The sequence below is a fragment of the Mugil cephalus genome, chromosome 15 (assembly GCF_022458985.1).
Source record: "Mugil cephalus isolate CIBA_MC_2020 chromosome 15, CIBA_Mcephalus_1.1, whole genome shotgun sequence".
Taxonomy (NCBI): domain Eukaryota; kingdom Metazoa; phylum Chordata; class Actinopteri; order Mugiliformes; family Mugilidae; genus Mugil; species Mugil cephalus.
The window spans coordinates 21,054,123-21,071,537 of record NC_061784.1 but is presented as its reverse complement, the minus strand read 5'-3'; the positions used below and the strand labels follow the sequence as shown (position 1 = coordinate 21,071,537).

Genomic DNA, 17,415 nt, shown 5'->3' with positions numbered 1-17,415 from the left:
TAATAATAATCTCCGTCTCTCCAGGATACCCGCTCCTGCCGGGCGGCGGGAAAGCAGACAACCTGTCGGACTCGAGCCACAGCGAGATCTCCTCCCGCTCCAGTATCTGCTCTGTTGACTCTGTTCCTGCTCCGGGCCTCGACGACAGATGTAACAGCAGCACCAGGAGCTGTGCCACTACTGCCACTATTCCTGCTACGAGTGCTACTTCGACTACTACTGCTTCTACTACAGCAGCTGCTCCTGTTGCCGAGAGCTCAGCGGCAATGCATGCACACCTAAACGCTGATTACAACCAGCCCGGCACGAGGTGATTTTACAGATTTTTTTTTTAAGTTTGCAGTGTCAGGTTATTGATATTTGCTGTTCACAATTTAACAGCAAAGGCTTTGCAGTTTGAACAAAATACAACAAAACAACAACTGCCATCCTGTAAGGGGTTCAAACCATAGACTGTATATAAATATGGACTCTACATTCTCATTTCCTTGCCTTGGCCAAACTGATGCCAGTCTCATTGGATAATTTTCTTGGAGATATGGGTACAGAAGAGTATTAGTGCCACCGATGAGAGAAAAAATGAGAGGAGGTAGATATTTTTTTTCATCAGGCAGTTTGAGAAAAAAAGTCAAAATGTAGGGAAAAAACATCAAAAAAAAATACAGTTTTGGTATACTCTTCTGCGGGGTATTGGCAGTACCATACGCATACAGTGCTCCCATGTTGCCACATTCCCGATGATGTATTTAGACTTTTTTCTTGAAATTTCCACTTTTTTCTCAAAATTTCAATTTTTTTCTCAAAATTTCAATTTTTTTCTCAAAATTTTGACTTTTTTCTCAAAATTTCTATTTCTCTCGAAGTGGATAATGAAAAACAAAAACCTAGTTTTTAGTACCTAGTTTTTTTTTTCTCTGGGTCACCCTGATGCTCTAACATATACAGACGACTTACTCGTGTTTTTTGGTTTAATTAATACTGCGCTCTGCTCTACTTCCACTACTTACAAAGAAATATTGGATAATACTCTGTATTTATTTATTTATTCATGTATGTACCCCAATTCCCACGGTCCCACTGTACTGCTTCGTACGGTTGGCATGGCAGTTTGTTGACATCATGATGTCACATCCTGTTTCTGTAGCATCAAATAATTAAAACAAAACTTATCAGAAAAATGGACACTTGGAACATGCATCAGCATTATAATAACTACCTAAAATGACAAAAAAAAAATAGGTGACGTGTATTTTAGTGTTTTAGTTTGGCCCATCTGCTAACATGGAGGGGGTGGAGCTTATGACCTACACTGCAGCCAGACACTAGGGGGAGCTCTACTTGCTTCGGTTCCACTTTAAATAAGCCGTTCTGTCATCCATAGTTCAAATAAATCAGCTCTTGGACTCGAGCGCGACTTATCAAGATGGAGCTTTTTTTTTTTTTTTTTAGGGGAAGATCAGGGTAAATTCCTCAGTCATACGAGTCCCATCCTTTTGGCTAAAAGTTATTCGGTGTTTGAAGACAAATCTGCCAGAGCTTCAAACTCGTCTGAAGAACATTTAAACGCACAAAATCATTCTCCACCAGTGGCCCACGCACTTGACAGATATTTTTGTCTCAGCTGTGACTCGAGCATCAAAAACACCGAAACACGTAATCGTCTGAAACCTTGAAAAGTACGAGTGCTACCTTCCACCGCTCTCCCACCTGGATTCCAATTACGCCCGTTCCTCATTAAAATTTGGGGAACAGGAAGCCGTAAAAAATCCAGCCGGATTTATTAGCTTCCCACATTTACTGCCCTCCTCTCCTCCTTTTACTACATTAACAACGCAAGCAGCTTTTTTAATCTGGCTGACTAGACAACGCTTTTTCTTTTATTTTTGTATTTTATCACCCTCTGTTTGTTTATTGTTCCTCCATGATCGGGCCATTCAGTCTCATAAATCGGGAGGCTTTAAAAATATCGCCGGACGCGCTAACTCGTCTCCTTTCCCTGATATTATATCGCCCCGGCAACCACGGAGCGGTTTTATGAAATACGGCTGCTTTCATTGAGAGGCTTGTTTGTGCAGTAAAACCGTGGCAGTGAATCAAACTGCTGCTTTATAAAAATCTGAGGAGGAAAACTTTTATTTTACTTTTTTTTTTCCCAAGTAGTGACTGTAAAGATATTTCACAGGTGAAACAGCAAAAAGTTGGACGATAACTTGTGCAAGATTGAGCTTTATTCTCCTTTAGTTTCCTGTCTGTGACTCCACATTTGCCCCTTTTCTTCTCTCATTCTCAGGTCATTTCAGACTTTCCTCCACCTTTTCACCCACACTTTTCTTAAGCCGTATACTCTGTGTTCCACTCTTCCTCCCTCCATTTCTTTTATAGTCCCACATTCACACGTATATCACTCATGTCAGTCACTGACATTAACCTGGAAGATGAATCAGCCACAACATTAAGACCACAGACTGGAGAAGAAAATAACATTTAAACCATCTTGTGACAACTCAATGTTCTGCAGGGAAACTTTTGGACCTGTCATTCATTCATCTGGATGTTACTTAGACATGTAGCACCCACCTAGACCAGACCAGACACCCCCCACCCCTATAATAATGACACTCCTTGATGCAGCCTGACAAAAACACAAAAACGTTTTAGGAATAATTCAAAAAAACATGAACCTGGCCTCTAAATTCACTAGATCCCAAACTGATCAAGTGTCTGTGGGATGATTCACAGAGGCCCCTCCCCTCAAAGACCCCCCCACTAACAACATCCTGTTACAGGACGCCCTCAAAGGTCCATTCTCTCTGTCACAACTGTTTTGGAGGGGCAAGGGAGAGCTACACAATATTAGGAAGGTGGTCGTAATGTTATGCCTGATCGGTATTTTATACATTAACTATTAATTAATTAACAGTAATTGACCGTAAAATGCAGCAGGTTATTGTTGATGTGGATTTTCACTACTTTTTTTTTTTTTTTTTATCTCCGCAGTTCTTCATCGTCAGCCCGAGGATACGTAACGCGAGCCCCCGCCTTCACCACCTCCCTCTCCACGGAGGAGCTGACCCCGGACCACACCTCCCTGGACTCGGTGGCCGACAGCGGCCGCGGCAGCTGGACCTCCTGCTCCTCCAACTCCCACGACTCCTTCCAGAGCCTCCCGGCCTCCTCCTGCCGGCCCTGGGACCACGGCATCCACGGCCACCCGCTCTCCCTGCCTCACACGCACCTGGGCGCCTTCAAGCACACGCAGCTGGCCCGGTCGATAGCGGAGGTGGAGGCCGCCGCCCCCCCGGCGTGGGCGAGCGAGGACGCCGTCGCCGCCGCCGCCGCCGCCAAGCAGCCCACCAGAGACTCCAGCTCGGAGCTGCGGCAGAGCTGGGCGTCGTCCAGCTCGCTGTCGGACACGTACGAGGGGAATTACGGGACGATAAAGAGGCGAAACACCTCGGAGCACCCCTCCTCGCCGGCCAACGAGGACGGAGGGCAAAGCACAGACCCCGCCTACAAAACGGTGACGTCAAGCACAGAGAAAGGCCTCATAGGTGAGGGAGCGGGATGAGTTTCTGCTGCTACTGACACCGAGCATCGAGGCCCGTGTTTGTGTTTTATATTTGACTCAGAGGGAGTCGGCGAAGTTAAATCTGCTCTCGTACGTGTCCTGATACCGCAAACCGATCTGGTTCTGGTCCTCAGTCAGTGCGTTTACATGCACAGCTTCATCGGTTTATACTCCAAATTCTGTTTTCTGAATGTGGTTCTTGTCCCGGTTTACATGCAACAGAGAAAAAAATCGAATAAATGACGGGAACATGTCCTCCTCCTCCACACTAGGTGGCGATATGTGTCTTGTCAGCAGGTTAATATGGCTCCTTTTCTGTTTGACCTATTACACCTTATAATAAACAACTGGAGTCGTTCATGAGGCATTTCAGGCAACAACCAGATGGATAATAGTTCGGCTTTTTAATGTGCGCGCTACTTCTGGTGCAGATTAGATGGCGCTAGTTAAAGTCCAATTAAGGCGTATACATACTGGAGAACATCGATTTCTAGTCTCATTATCTGGGTTTTTTAATCAGATAATTAGATTTTAGTCAGAGTAACGTGTTTACATGCACTTAAGTTGTCCAGTTAAAGTCGGATTAAGGCAACAATTCGTTTTGTTATTTGTTTTTTCACGTGCATGTAAACGTACTGAGTCCGACAGGAGCGTGTTCATCCTCCTGTAGAGTCGTGATAAAAACGCGTCTGTCTCTTCAGTTTGATTTATTAGCGTAGCATAACCTTTCACTTCTAACATACTGAATGAATCAAATGGAGAATCAGCTGAATATTTGGGATAATCTGTTCATTGTTTAAATCAACATTTCGTCCCTTTGTCACATCAGTTTTCAGAGAATTTGAACATTTAATCGTTAACTCATCTTGTAAATAACTGACAGATTAACCCTGTAACACCTCATCTTAAGTTGTTTTTTTTATTATAACTAGAAAAATGTCAACAAAAATACTTGCAACATTCAGTATCTGACAGTTATTTACAATTTAGTGCATGTTATAAGAGTGGAATAACCGTCCATTACATTAAATTACCGTAATGACACCACATTGGCTATGAAGCACAATGTAATAATTACGGTAATCCGGCTCGTTTTAAAGGGTTTTAATCAATAATGCAGCTATTATAGTTGCAGCTCTGTGTGTGTGCGCTGTAGCATCCATCTCATTGGTTGTATATATTTTCCTTTTTTATTTTCAACACATTTTGATGCATGCGTAGTTGTGTGTTGTGTTAGTGAAACACCGCATTGATTTAATTTTTCCCATTATTTACTTATTATTTATTTATTTTTTATTTTTTCACCCCAACTTCCCTTTCACCCCCTCCTCCCCCCATCACTCCTCGTCCCTCCCCCCCTTTTTCTTTGCTCCGCCCCCTCCTTTCACCTCCATCCAGTGTACTGTGTCACCTCCCCCGCCAAGGATGAGCGTTACCGTGCTCCCCCTCCCACCCCTCCAGGCTACCAGGGTCTGGCTCTGGGGGACCTCGGCCTCCCGGACGGAGGATGCCTCCTCCCCCGGCCGCCTCACCTCAAACCCCCGGACTACAGCGTGGCCCTGCAGAGGAGCAAACTGCTGCAGAGCCCCGGGGCGGCCGGCGGTCTGGCCGAGGCCCGGAGGCTGGCCGGTACCCTGCACCACCACCAGGACGCCCGGACCGCCGCCTCCACGCAGGGTCACTCCAGACCCGCCAGCATCTGCCTCCCGCCACAGGACCTGGCTGACAGCGAGGACGGTACGGTGCCATGAGGCAGCACATGATTCTGGTTGGGTTCTATATAATGACCACAAACTACAAACTACAAAAAAAAAAAAAGGAAGAAAATTGAGTTTTTATAAATATAAAAATGTTCTGTTCTTTAATTATCAGTCACTCCAGTGATATGATTTATGTTTTATTGGCTCAATTTAAAACCCGAGGCTGAAACAGAAAAAGGTTCAAAGAAGAGAAATATTTTACACACATGTGAATTTGTGGAATCGTTTCTAATATTTTTAAGCTTTTGGTCATAAGACCTTCATCAGAGCGTTCACAATATAAAGGAAAAATTAAAAAAAAAAAAAAAAAAACAGTCTGGGAAGTGTAGTTTTAACGTTCTTGAGGTCGCAGGTACAGGGTCACAAAGTCTTTGGTTGATTAGACTTTTTTTATAGATTTTTTATTATTTTTTTTAATTTCCTCCGCAAATTAAAATTTATTTAAATACACATTAACATGAATCCAACATATTTTAGGCTGGAAAATAACCTTGAAGACCCCTGGTTTACAACACAAGAGGAAAGAGAATCAACAAAGGTCCTTAAAGGGCCAAATGTTCGGTGATGAAACTAAAAATAGTTAAATAGTAAAGAGGAGTAGAGATCAGATACATAGAACAAAAACATCTCCAGAAAAGGAACAGAGAACTTCAGAGACTCACTGGGGCTTTTATTTTGAAAAGACAGCGATAACAACATAGAGATAACATCCAAACCTGATGGATTTAGAAAGTTTTGCTTTCGGAATGAGTTGTTAAAAAACTTTTACATTTAATTCACTGTTTGTATATTTTAAATTAAGGGATTTGGATATGGTCACTTAAATCAAATCAAACTTTATTTGTTTAGTTCCTTTCATACAAATACATTGCAACACAAGGTGCTTCACATATAAAACAACCAGTTATTAGAATCATCAGTATCATAATTTCATATCATGGAATGACAATGAATGAATGAATGAAATGTAATTAATTAAAGTTAAACGTCATCTCTTTTTTTTTTTTTTCCAGATGAACAAGTGTCAGCGGTGTAGACGTCACTCACACACGGACCCACGGAGTCGAGTGGATCAGGTTTTGGACTAAACTTAGCGACCTGCTCCTCCCACCTGTCCACCCTGGGATCCTGTGACCTCTCTACACCTCCTCCTCTTCTTTCTGGAACTCACATCATCACCTCTTTTTTTTTTTCCCACCAAACAGAAGAAAAGATTTTAAAATTTCAGCCTTTTTAAAAAAGAAAAAAAAACTCTCGAACAAAAGCAGGAAGAGGCGACGGACGGCAAGAAAGAAAAAAAGACAAATAAAAAAATAATAAAGAAGGAAAGAGTGACGATGAGGTCAGTCTCCATGGAAACGGACCACGCGTACCTCCATTTTACACTCCACGCTCTCTTGTCTGAAAGTGTTTTCATATCGTTCTTACGAATTAAGAATAATGTAAAGCGATTTTACTATTTCTTCTTTCTTTTTTCTTTTTTTTTTTTTTTTGCTTTCCTGTGAGAGGAGGAGCAGACAAAGGGATAAGAAGTCGAAGCCGAGCGAAATAAACACGAGCTTGAGAGGGATTTTTATTTATTTTTATTTTTATTTTTTATTTTTTTCGGCAGATCAGCTCAACATTTGAGAATGTAAAAAAAAAAAAAAAAAAAGTGAGGTTTCTTTGCGTGGCACTGATGACGTGAACTCACAGAAACGAACAGCAGAATCAGATCCAGACGAATCAAATGCACAAAGCGACCGACGCTTCTGACTCTGCACTGGAGGTGAAGACGAGGAGGAGGAGGAGGAGGAGGAGGAGGAGGAACAGGCTGTTTGTGTTTAGCACTTATTGTACTTTGCTGAGCTCCTCCCCTCCATCCTCCTCCTCCCCCCCCTCCTCCTCCTCCTCCCCCTCCTGTATCTGACCTGAGGTACTTTTAGCAGCATGCTGCCTCCTGGATGTTCTGTAAAGAAACTGTATTATATCTTGTTTTTTTTTTTTTTTTAAACGAGCTGAAGAACAAATGCGTCGCTGCTTCCCGTACTTTAACCCCGCGTGTTGTTAACTGAGCACAGTGTGCGTGCACGTGCACTCACAAAGACTCACAAAGACACACAACACAACAGTGTTTACACCCACGCTCACATGTTCTGTTTACAGCGTCTGTTATAGACGAGTCGTCTATCGAGGCTCAGATTCTCCTAAATGCTCCGTGTAAATTTGTCCGTAAGGGAGCGGGAGCAGTTCTTCACAGCGTTTACCTCCTCATCCTCCTCCGCCTCCTCCTCCACCTCCTCCGCCTCCTCCGCCCATCTCCTCCATCTTCTTCTTCTTATTTAAAAGCAACAAAGCGAGTCGTGTACATTTGAACGCCTGGCTCGCGTCTCTCTCCATTCCATGTTTCATAGAGTATTTTGTAGACTATTTAAAGGCTTGAAAATAAGTATTTGTATTGAGATATATATAAAAAAAAAAGAGAAAAGAAAAGGAAAGAAAAACCGAAGCAAATTTGTACATTCAGAAGGAATGTAATGTAATGTAATGTAATATCGGGCGGTGGTGTAACTGGAAGCTCTTCTCCTTCTCCTGCTGTTTATCTGTGTGATGCTTTTCTTTTGTTTTTGCCACAAAGACTTGAATCGATGCTAATATATACGAGGCATACATACATATATATATATGAATTCATATATATTTTTGTTGTTCCTTTTCCGTAAATTAACTTGATCGTGTATAGATGAGAGCAGAGATCCCTCTATAAAGGCTATTTTTGAATATTTTGTTATAGGAAATAATCCAAGGTTGTGATTTCCCTCCTTCTGTTATTATTATTTTTATTATTATTATTATTATTTTTTACAGGAGGCTTTAAAGTTCTTGTCATTCCTGGTGACACGTCTCCTCCCCTCACTCCTCTCACTCGTCTCTGTTGTTGGTGCCATTTCTGCTCCTTGTGTGTAATCGCTGCTGTGTTTTGGGATGTGGATACAGTGTGTGTGTGTGTGTGTGTGTGTGTGTGTGTTTGTGACTTTTTATTTGTGAGGTTTGGATCAACATTTATTAAAAAAAAAAAAAAAAAAAAAACTCGTGGTGGCGAAGCAGGAGGAGACTCGGCTTTGATTGCGTCGTCTGCAGCCGAGACGAGTTCATTCAGACTAAAAGGAACGATGGATTTCACTCCACTGCTCCGGAGGTTTTTATGAATCGTGACCCTCGCCCCACTTTCTTTTTTTTTTTTTTTTTTTTTTGAAAAACTTAAAATCTTGAAACGGACTGAGAGTCAGAAACTGACAGTGTCTCTTTTTAATTTGCACAGCCGTGTTCCTCGGATTCTTAATCAGTATTAACGTCGTTTTTCTCTTAGCTTCCAATAGCTGCCCCCGCAGATCCTGAACATTTAACTTTTAGACTCTCGAACAACTCTAACTCCCTCCTGTGTGTCCATGTTTTGGTGCTGTCGTCGTTTCTGCTTCCCAGAAAACTAAAGAAGATAACTCCCCCTCTTCCTCCTCCTCCTCCTCCTCGTTTCCTGCCGTGTTATTTGGAATGCAATAAGAGAGATGTGAATGTGTTCTCTTTTTTTTTTTTGTTTTTTTTTTTTTTTATTTGTGGACATCTTTTGGCATTACAGCAGAAATGCACAACAATAAGCTTAAATGTGGTGAGTGAGCTGCACAATCTGTACAAAGAGGTATTAACTTGGTCTGTGGCTTCAAGTTTTCGCTTTCGTCTCACACTCCTAGCTGTTGTAAACTTATGTCTTTTAGAAAGACAACATGATTTTGCTTGTACGCTTTTTATGTATTTTTTACGATTGTAAATAATTGTTATATTTTTCTTTAAGAGAATGTTTAAAAAAAAAAAAGGAAAAAATGCCTTTTATTTCTCTGAATCTACTGATATGAATTTGGACAATGAATAAAATGCAAAAAGAATTTTTCGTGTCTTTATTGTCTGCCTACAAAACAGGTGGGACTCATCAGAGAATGGACATGGGCCCTCTGAAGGTGTCCTGTGGTGGGTCCTATGGGTCTAGGGGAGGAGGGGGGGCGCTGTGGTGGATCATCCCACAGATACTTGATAAGTTTGGGATCTAGTGAATCTAGAGACCAGGTCAACACCTTGTGCTGTTCTTCATGTTTTTTGAGTTGTTCCTAAAGCGTTTTTATGTCTGTGTGTGTCAGGCTGCATCATTTCTATGGGGTGGGGGGGTCTGGTCTGCTCTGGTCTGGTCTGGGTGGGTGCTGCATGTCTAAGTAACATCCACATGAATGAATACCAGGTCCAAAAGTTTCCTAGCAGAACATTATATTGTGACAAGATGGTTTAAATGTTATTTACTTCTCCAGTCAGTGGTTTTAATGTTACGGCTGATCGGTGCACATGAGTAATTTATGGTACAATATGCGCTTTCAGAAAATGTCGTGCCTCCTGGATTCGTGGTTTTACGGCCGTGTCATTTAGCGAAGCTCTTGACCTTTAGCGTTCGGTGTCTCGGGTTAAAGACCAGATTGTGCTCTGAAGAACTACAGTCATGAAGTACGATGCTGCTGCCCTGAGGCTCAGCGGTGATTTGAGCTAAATGCTAACATCAGCTGACATTTAGCAGGTCTTTTCCCCCCAGTTCATCTAATTTTAGCAAGTTATTGCTTTCTAAATGCTTGACAGGGCTCTAAAATGACTGATGGATAAAGTAATAAGCTTTCAGTGCGAGTGTTACCTGGAGCGAAATGTTTTATAAACACACATTTCTTTCTGAATCCTAATGTTTACCGTAATCAAGATCTGTAGGGTTACGTCTTAATATAATGTCATAGTTTTAAAAAGTCTTATCACCTCTGGAAGAACAGTGAATTACAAATACTCATCCTTCAGAGTTTCAAAATAAACTTTCACCCTTTCAGAATTAAAGTTTCAGTGCTTTTAAACGTTGTGTGCGACATTTACGTGATTTCAGACCTGGAAAACAAACAAATGCACAGAAACAACAGCGGGAAATGTGAAAACATGTTGGAGAAACTCTGTAAAAAAGGAAAATATTTACATGAATTACATATTTTTTATGCTTTTTTAGCATTTGTTTATGCAATTTTATTTTATGGTGCAGTATTAATTCCTATCAATGTCTTTCAGGAACGCAGAAAATATCAGGAAGGTCAGATTCACAACAGATTCATTTCCAGAAATGATGGAAGTTGATGGTGAATTGATGATAAAAGTCCAAATGAATGAGCCTCATAACAACCTCCATCATGGGTTTTAACAGGTTTGTCTGTGTTTTCAGAAAAGATGGAAGTTAATGGTAATTTGATGAATTGCATATTTTAGTTTTTTTGTTTGTTTGTTTGTTTGACTTTATGTTAACCTTTTTAGATTTTCTCCTGTTTTTCCCAATGTTCCCAAGTTTGACCTCAACACGAGTTTCATTCAAGGTACAGTACAGTAAGGTACGATAATATAGGATATGATAATATTTTATTGATCCCCATTGGGTAAACAACAACTGAATGAAACTGAATGCCACACCACACTGAACTCCCACAGTGCATTGCGGCACATTTACTAGTTGCTATCGAGAATTAAATTCAAATGTATTTTTATTTTAGTGCGTTACTTTTTAAAATATCATTCTAAATTTGAATTGTGATGATTTTTTTAACATTAAAATAAAATGTATTTAATTTTTTTGTCGCTCAAAATATACGTCACAACTGCCGACGTGCGACACCCGCCGGCAGGTCCAGCCCGCTGTTTATTGAACTTTTCTACCACAGGTAAACCAACCATGGCTAAATCCCTGTTATTTTACATAAATGCAATTTTATTTTCTCTGTAGCAGTTATTTCATTTCATAAATGCAACACATTATAGGCCTAGCATAGAGGTGAAAACGATATATGCAGTGTTATCTTCATTTTAGATGTCAAAGGGGTTTTGTGGCTCCCAGTGTTTACTTTTCTGTGGGAAACGGAGCCAAATGGCTCTTTGAGTGTTGAATGTTGCCGACCCCTGAACTATACGATACAATAATATACGATATGATACGATAACAAACGATACGATAACATAACATACAATAATATACGATATGATACGATAACAAACGATACGATAACATAACATACAATAATACACGATATGATACGATAAAAAACGATACAATAACAAACGATACGATAACATAACATACAATAATATACAGCATGATACAATAACATACAACACGATAATATACAATGCGATAATCTACGATACGATACAATAATATACGATACGATAATACTTTATTGATACTTTATTGATTGATTCAAATGCTACAGCAGCACAACTCAAGAAAAACAGTGACCAGAAAAGAAATTAAATAAGACAAAGACAACAGCAAACAGTTTCACCAGTTAGCATCATAACGTTTTCTAACTGGCTGAGGCCGATGGGACCGTCATTGGATTTTCAGATGTTTGTTCTTAATAAGGGAGCTTCATAGTTCCAAACATATTTCACTTGAAGTGTTGGTCACATGATAAAGACCATGCTCATCTGTACCTGGTTTCAGTCTGGTTGGGCTAACCAGGATGTGTTTGGCCTCTTTTTTTAAAGTCAAAAGCAGCTTTGTTTTTTTTAGTCCACTTCTTCTTCTTTCCAGCAGTTTGTCTTCAGACCAAAGACAGAGAACAGGACCTGTGCTGGTGTTGTTGAGACGTCCTCGCTGTGTTACATCAGATCAGATCAGATCAGAACATCACACCGCGCTGGAGGTCAAGGCTCCTTTTATTACTCATTAAAGGTTTACTGTCACACAGAGGGCCCTGCTGTGCGACCTGGCTGTGTGTGTGTGTAGTGTGCTGTGTTATTGTGCGTCTGCAGGTTGAAACAAGCTGAACCGTCCCTGTCTGAGGAACATCTGATGCCTTTTCAAGGCGACAGGGTCGTCAGTGTTTACACCGGTGGTGATTGAAGGCACTTAAATCAAACTATAGACCCTGTCAGCCATTATTGTGGGGGAGAAAAGGAGCAACTATAACAACATGGAAAACAACGTCGACATTTAATATAACCTCATAACCACACAGCACAGGGGCTGATGACAGGTCCCTCATCGTGTTGTTTTGCCTCTGTTTAGTTTTACACGTATTTCTGGTGAGTTTTGTGAGTTTTTTGCCGTGTCTTTTGCGGTTGTTTGGTGCCACTGCAGCCATTTTGGATCTAGCAGTGGTCATATTGTGTGTCTTAGCGTTGGGTTGAGTGCTGCTTTACATCCCCCTGTTCTTTTTGATTGCTCCTCTTTCTTGTTTTGTCTCAGTTTGCAGAGGGTTTTCATGCATTTGTGTTCATTTTGCATCTCATTTATTTGGTTTGGGGATTTTCTGGACCTCTGAGACTCTTTCTAATATCTTATCTCGTGTCTCAGAGGTAGTTTTATCTGCATCGCCTGTGTTCAGATTCCCTCTCCTTCTTCCTCTCTCATTGTTGTTTTCATGCCGTTGCTCTTTGTAGTTTGTACCGTACAGAAACTCTCAGGCCCCTGGTGTTGTAGTACCTCTCAGTAATCCAGAAATATAAAAAAAACAATAACTAAACCAAGGTAGAAAAAGACCCGGTCACCTTAACTGACAAAGACCGACCAGTAAACTTTTGTAAAATCTGAGTTGTCTCTTTTAAGACACTTTGTTCTTCTCTTTTTTTTTTCTTTTTTCTTCTTTTTTTTTTTTTTGCGATAAAGTTGGGATGATGTGTCGTGGATACGGGGCCAGGGTGGAAGAGGCATGTTAACCAGCATGTTCAAAGAGCCGGTCTCCCCACTTCAGAGGGAATATTCCACATCGACGGAGAGAAGTGAAAGTTCAGCTCCGAGTGGAATTCAGCTGGAAACGAGTCGGTGAAATTACACACAGCTTCAATTATACATCACAAAGGGCGAAAAAGCCCCACTGGATGGATGGAAGGAGAGGAAATGTGGGAAAGCGAGGGCGTGTGTGTGCGTGTGCGTGTGTGTGTGTGTGTGTGTGTGTGTGTGTGTGTGTGTGTGTGTGTGTGTGTGTGTGTGTGTCACACACCTCTCCTCTGTTTTGACTTTGAAGTTGTGTCTTTCTCAGGGAGCACAAGCCGAGAGCAGGAGGTGGGGAAACGGAAAACTTTACCACCTGAGGGTTTTGAGCACACACACAGGGTGGGGGCCTTTTAGCATATTCCTGTCTAAATGAAAATTCGTGAAGCAAAACAGTTCGGAAACTAATCCGTCACCTGTAGTCTGAGCGCCCGGCCCTTGAGTGAATGCTGCACTGTGTGCTGTGCACCTGGGTGTGGATTTCACATTGTGGGAGTCACATTAAACACAATCTTTCCTCCGGCAGGGTGAGGACGGTGTCCCGGACATGAACCTCACACGATTGTTTTTTTTTGCAGATGATGCGGTTCTGTTCGCTTTTATCAGATCTTCAGCAGCCACGAGGTAGTGATGAGAGGTAATGTAGAAACACAGTGGAAAGAAACTAAACTATTGAGTTGTGGCAACACAACAAACCTTGTGAAACACAAACTCAGGTTAAACCACAACACAAAGTACGAGACATTTATGATGAGGAGGACGAGGACGAGAGAACAGAGTCACAATTAAGATGCAAGTTTTCATTTTATAATAGTTCTTAACAGTTAAACAAAAAAATATTTGAATGGTCTTCTTATTATTATTATATTTATGTTTGTTTCAGTGAATAAAACAACATTTTCACATGTTTTCTATGATTTGTTTTTCCTGTTGTTGTATTAGCTCAACTATATATTTAAAATAAATATATAAATGTCCTATATTCTTTATTTTTTATAGATTTACCAGGCACATTGTATCAGAAATCCAGATCACATACCCATAGTCTGGCCTGGGGACACCTCAGCATCCCCCAGGAAGACCTGGAATGTGTTGCTGAGGAGAGGGATGTCTGGAAGCTTGTTGCCGCGGTGACCTGACCACAGATAAGCGGAGAACTGATGGATGGACTTTGTCTCTGGGGGTAACAGTCTATGTTTTGCAGATATTAGGACAACACATTTCCCAGCTATGACTTCCTGCTCTATTTGCATTTGATTTATGGTTCGCAGCAGTTAGGACATAGCTCTGTTCCCTGCATCATAGTCGGACGTCCGCTGATTCAGTTGTGTAACTTTATGACATCTTCTCTCTGTTCTCACCTTTCATTAATGTTGTGACCCTGACGGGATTTCTGATCTTATCCTAGTGTGGGTTTGTTCCAAACTTTACAAAAAGACCTTTGACAATATATTTCAGGGCTTTGTGCCGGACATCCTGACTTTACGCTCAAAGGTCAGTCAGTGATCAACAGCTCAGCCTGAGCAGAGGTGAAAAAACAGCTTCTTCTTCTTCTTCTTCTTCTTCTTCTTCACCTGCTCTGCTCTTTGTGATACTTGAACACCAGTCAGACATTCGTACCCTTGTTTCTTATGGGTTTGCAATGGGAACATTTTTATTCTAACAGGCCGTGACGTCTGCTCAGCTGCCTGTTTTCCCACGGAAAAGTGAGATTCTGGTTAATTAGCAGCTTCACTTGTGAGATCTTGACTCGAAAATGTCAACAAGGTCTCACCGGTGAAAGAGCTTTGTGTTCGTTTTAGAGAAACCGCTGCTTCACATGTTTACTCGTCAACGGCGTCAGCGCAAGACGACCTCAAGTAAGATGATGTCAAAGGTATTAATGTGTCATATTTTATGCTAATTTAAGTGTTTATTCAAATTCTGGGGCCAGTCGTTCAAAAAAATTAATCCGGGTATGGAAATCCCTTTTTTTTTTAGCTATTCAGGATCAGCTAATCAGTCTTAGTTTTATGCTGGTCTTTCAAAGCAGCACTGATGGATCGCTCTGATCCAGATACACAGTTGTCAAGAGGACCAGAACTCTAAATGTGGGCTACCAGCTATGTAAAGAACAACACAAAAATAAATGACAACATCATTTTTTTTTTTTTTTTTCGGTTCAATGCATTTTTAAGATGTTTAATATATTATTTTTATTTGTTACTGACATCTGTCTGGGGGATTATTTCATGGGGACAAGATCATTTTTATTTTATTTTTACTTTACTGTACTGAAAGCTTATGTCCACTTCATCTACTTTACCACTTTAACGGTTAAACAAGTCGACAAGCAAAATATGAATAAATTAAAGTAAATACACTAAATGATACAAATGAATTTGACTTTTTTTTTTTTAAGTTTTACTACATTTTCTATCTGAAATCCACCTTGAAATCCAACCTCCTGTTGGGATGTGTATTTTTAGATCAATGTTAATCAAATCCAACTGAAAAGTTTCAGTTTGTGTTGAAAAACAACACAAACTGAAGATTTGATCCAGACTAGAACTAGAACAACTTCAGGTTCCTTCTTTCTCCTTTTAAATAATCCATTTTCAAACTGTGATCCAAACCCAGAATGATGAACAACTTGCCCCTGATTCTCAAATTCATAAGAATTGAGGGTCAACATGCAGATGTGCTACACGAGAGCTGATCCCTTTTTTTTTTTTTGGTCACTTTTCTAAGACTCCCCACTTGGCCTCGCTGGACCGTCTGGGGGCCGTTGAGACGAGTGTTGAGGTGACGCTCCCCCCGGGGGGGAGGTTTGTTCTGGCCATTTGTCACCAGTCCTCAAGGCTTCCTGCAGCTCGTAAAAAGGGTTGAGGTCAGCGTCCTTGCATCTCCCCGTCCTCAACGATGTCAGCAGTGCAGCGCAGATAAACGACCTGACAAGACCACACAATGTAACCCAACGTCTAAAAGGCCAGACGTAATCCTTCAACTTCCCTTTCTGTCGAATCCATTTCTTACTTTTTTGTGACACGTAAGTGACAGTGTGACACTTTTGAATCTGAAGGGATTAGATTTATGTACTTTCACATGGTGGGTGGTGACCTGTCCATTCAGTGCATAACAGCTCATAAGTGTCCAGTATTTGGTGAGGAAAGTTGAAACAAAAAAAGCCATTTGGCGTTTTACAGGTTTTTGACAGTCACAGAAAATAGATTTAAAAACCCTTATAAACCTGGAAAGTTAATTTACAGCTGCCATTACAAGACTGCTGTTATTATTTTTATAATAATATCTATTTTATCCTCCAGTCATGCAAAAAGAAAAATATATTGAAGAAAGTCAAATACGACATTGATTCATGTGGCTGCTTTTACTCTGGCGGCCAGTAGGGGGCAGTGCTGCATTACAGGAAACGATGCTTAAAGTAAAGCTCTCCCTCTACATCTCCCCATACACAGGCCTTGGGCAAGATTTGTAAAAGAAGGCTATTTGAGGAGCATATTTCCCACCAGAGGTCGACCATCCTATTAAGGTGCAAATTACCAACATGTCGTCCGTGCTGGAACAAAGCAGTCCTGGCTTTGTGGAGATGATAATGGTTTTGTCTTTCTAAGTTGTCGGTGCCCTCGGTGCAAAAAAAAAAAAAAAAGTCTCCCGTCATCCTATAACTAGTTGATGTTGGTTCCTAAACTTGGGCCTTAAACTCCTCCACAGTGATTTAACTGTTGGTTTTAATGAGACACAGAGAGAAGAGTTTGTGTCCCACTGTGTATATGTGTTTATTTGTGTGTTTAAAATGATTAGGGGTTGTATTCTGTCCTTCCAACCTTGTGTCTGCATGTCATTATCACCATCATCACAATCATCACAATCATCATCATCATCATCATCACCATCATCATTATCACCATCATCACCATCACAATCATCATCACAATCATCATCATCATCACCGTCATCATAATCATCATCACCATCATCATCATCATCGCTATCATCGTCATCATCATTATCATTATCATCATCATCATCATCATCATCATCACCACCATCATTATCACCATCATCATCATCATCATCATCACAATCATTATCACAATAATCACCATCATTATCATCATTATCACCATCATAATCATCATCGTTAACATCATCATTATCATCATCATTACCATCATCACCATCACCATCATCATCATCACAATCACCATCATCATCATTACCATCATCACCATCATCATCATCACCATTATCACAATCATCATCATCATCACCATCAT

At 40.8% G+C, this 17,415-nt stretch overlaps 1 protein-coding gene and 1 long non-coding RNA gene across 13 annotated transcripts in view; both read left to right on the top strand.

Annotated features, from left to right (window-relative positions):
• The window catches only part of rapgef6 (Rap guanine nucleotide exchange factor (GEF) 6), a 145,022-nt gene extending 135,774 nt beyond the window's left edge, over positions 1–9,248 (top strand). For 9 of the 10 annotated variants that reach the window (XM_047606783.1, XM_047606782.1, XM_047606780.1 and 6 more), the window contains 4 exons: positions 25–310; positions 2,998–3,551; positions 4,967–5,305; positions 6,342–9,248. In XM_047606783.1, the coding sequence (XP_047462739.1) occupies positions 25–310; positions 2,998–3,551; positions 4,967–5,305; positions 6,342–6,364 (1,202 nt within the window). In that variant the 3' untranslated portion in view covers positions 6,365–9,248. The remainder of the gene's footprint in view (positions 1–24; positions 311–2,997; positions 3,552–4,966; positions 5,306–6,341) is intronic. The other variant, XM_047606784.1, reaches the window with a different exon arrangement.
• A 2,754-nt stretch (positions 9,249–12,002) lies between these two features.
• On the top strand, positions 12,003–17,008 carry LOC125021350. Of its 3 annotated transcripts, XR_007114328.1 has the most exons (4): positions 12,003–13,189; positions 13,717–13,775; positions 14,138–14,321; positions 15,869–17,008. It is a non-coding gene; the product is annotated as an uncharacterized LOC125021350 (long non-coding RNA). The 3 variants fall into 3 exon arrangements; XR_007114329.1 differs by lacking the exon at positions 15,869–17,008 and having other exon boundaries at positions 12,003–13,185; positions 14,138–15,423; XR_007114327.1 differs by lacking the exon at positions 15,869–17,008 and having other exon boundaries at positions 14,138–15,423.
• Positions 17,009–17,415: the final 407 nt, after the last annotated feature.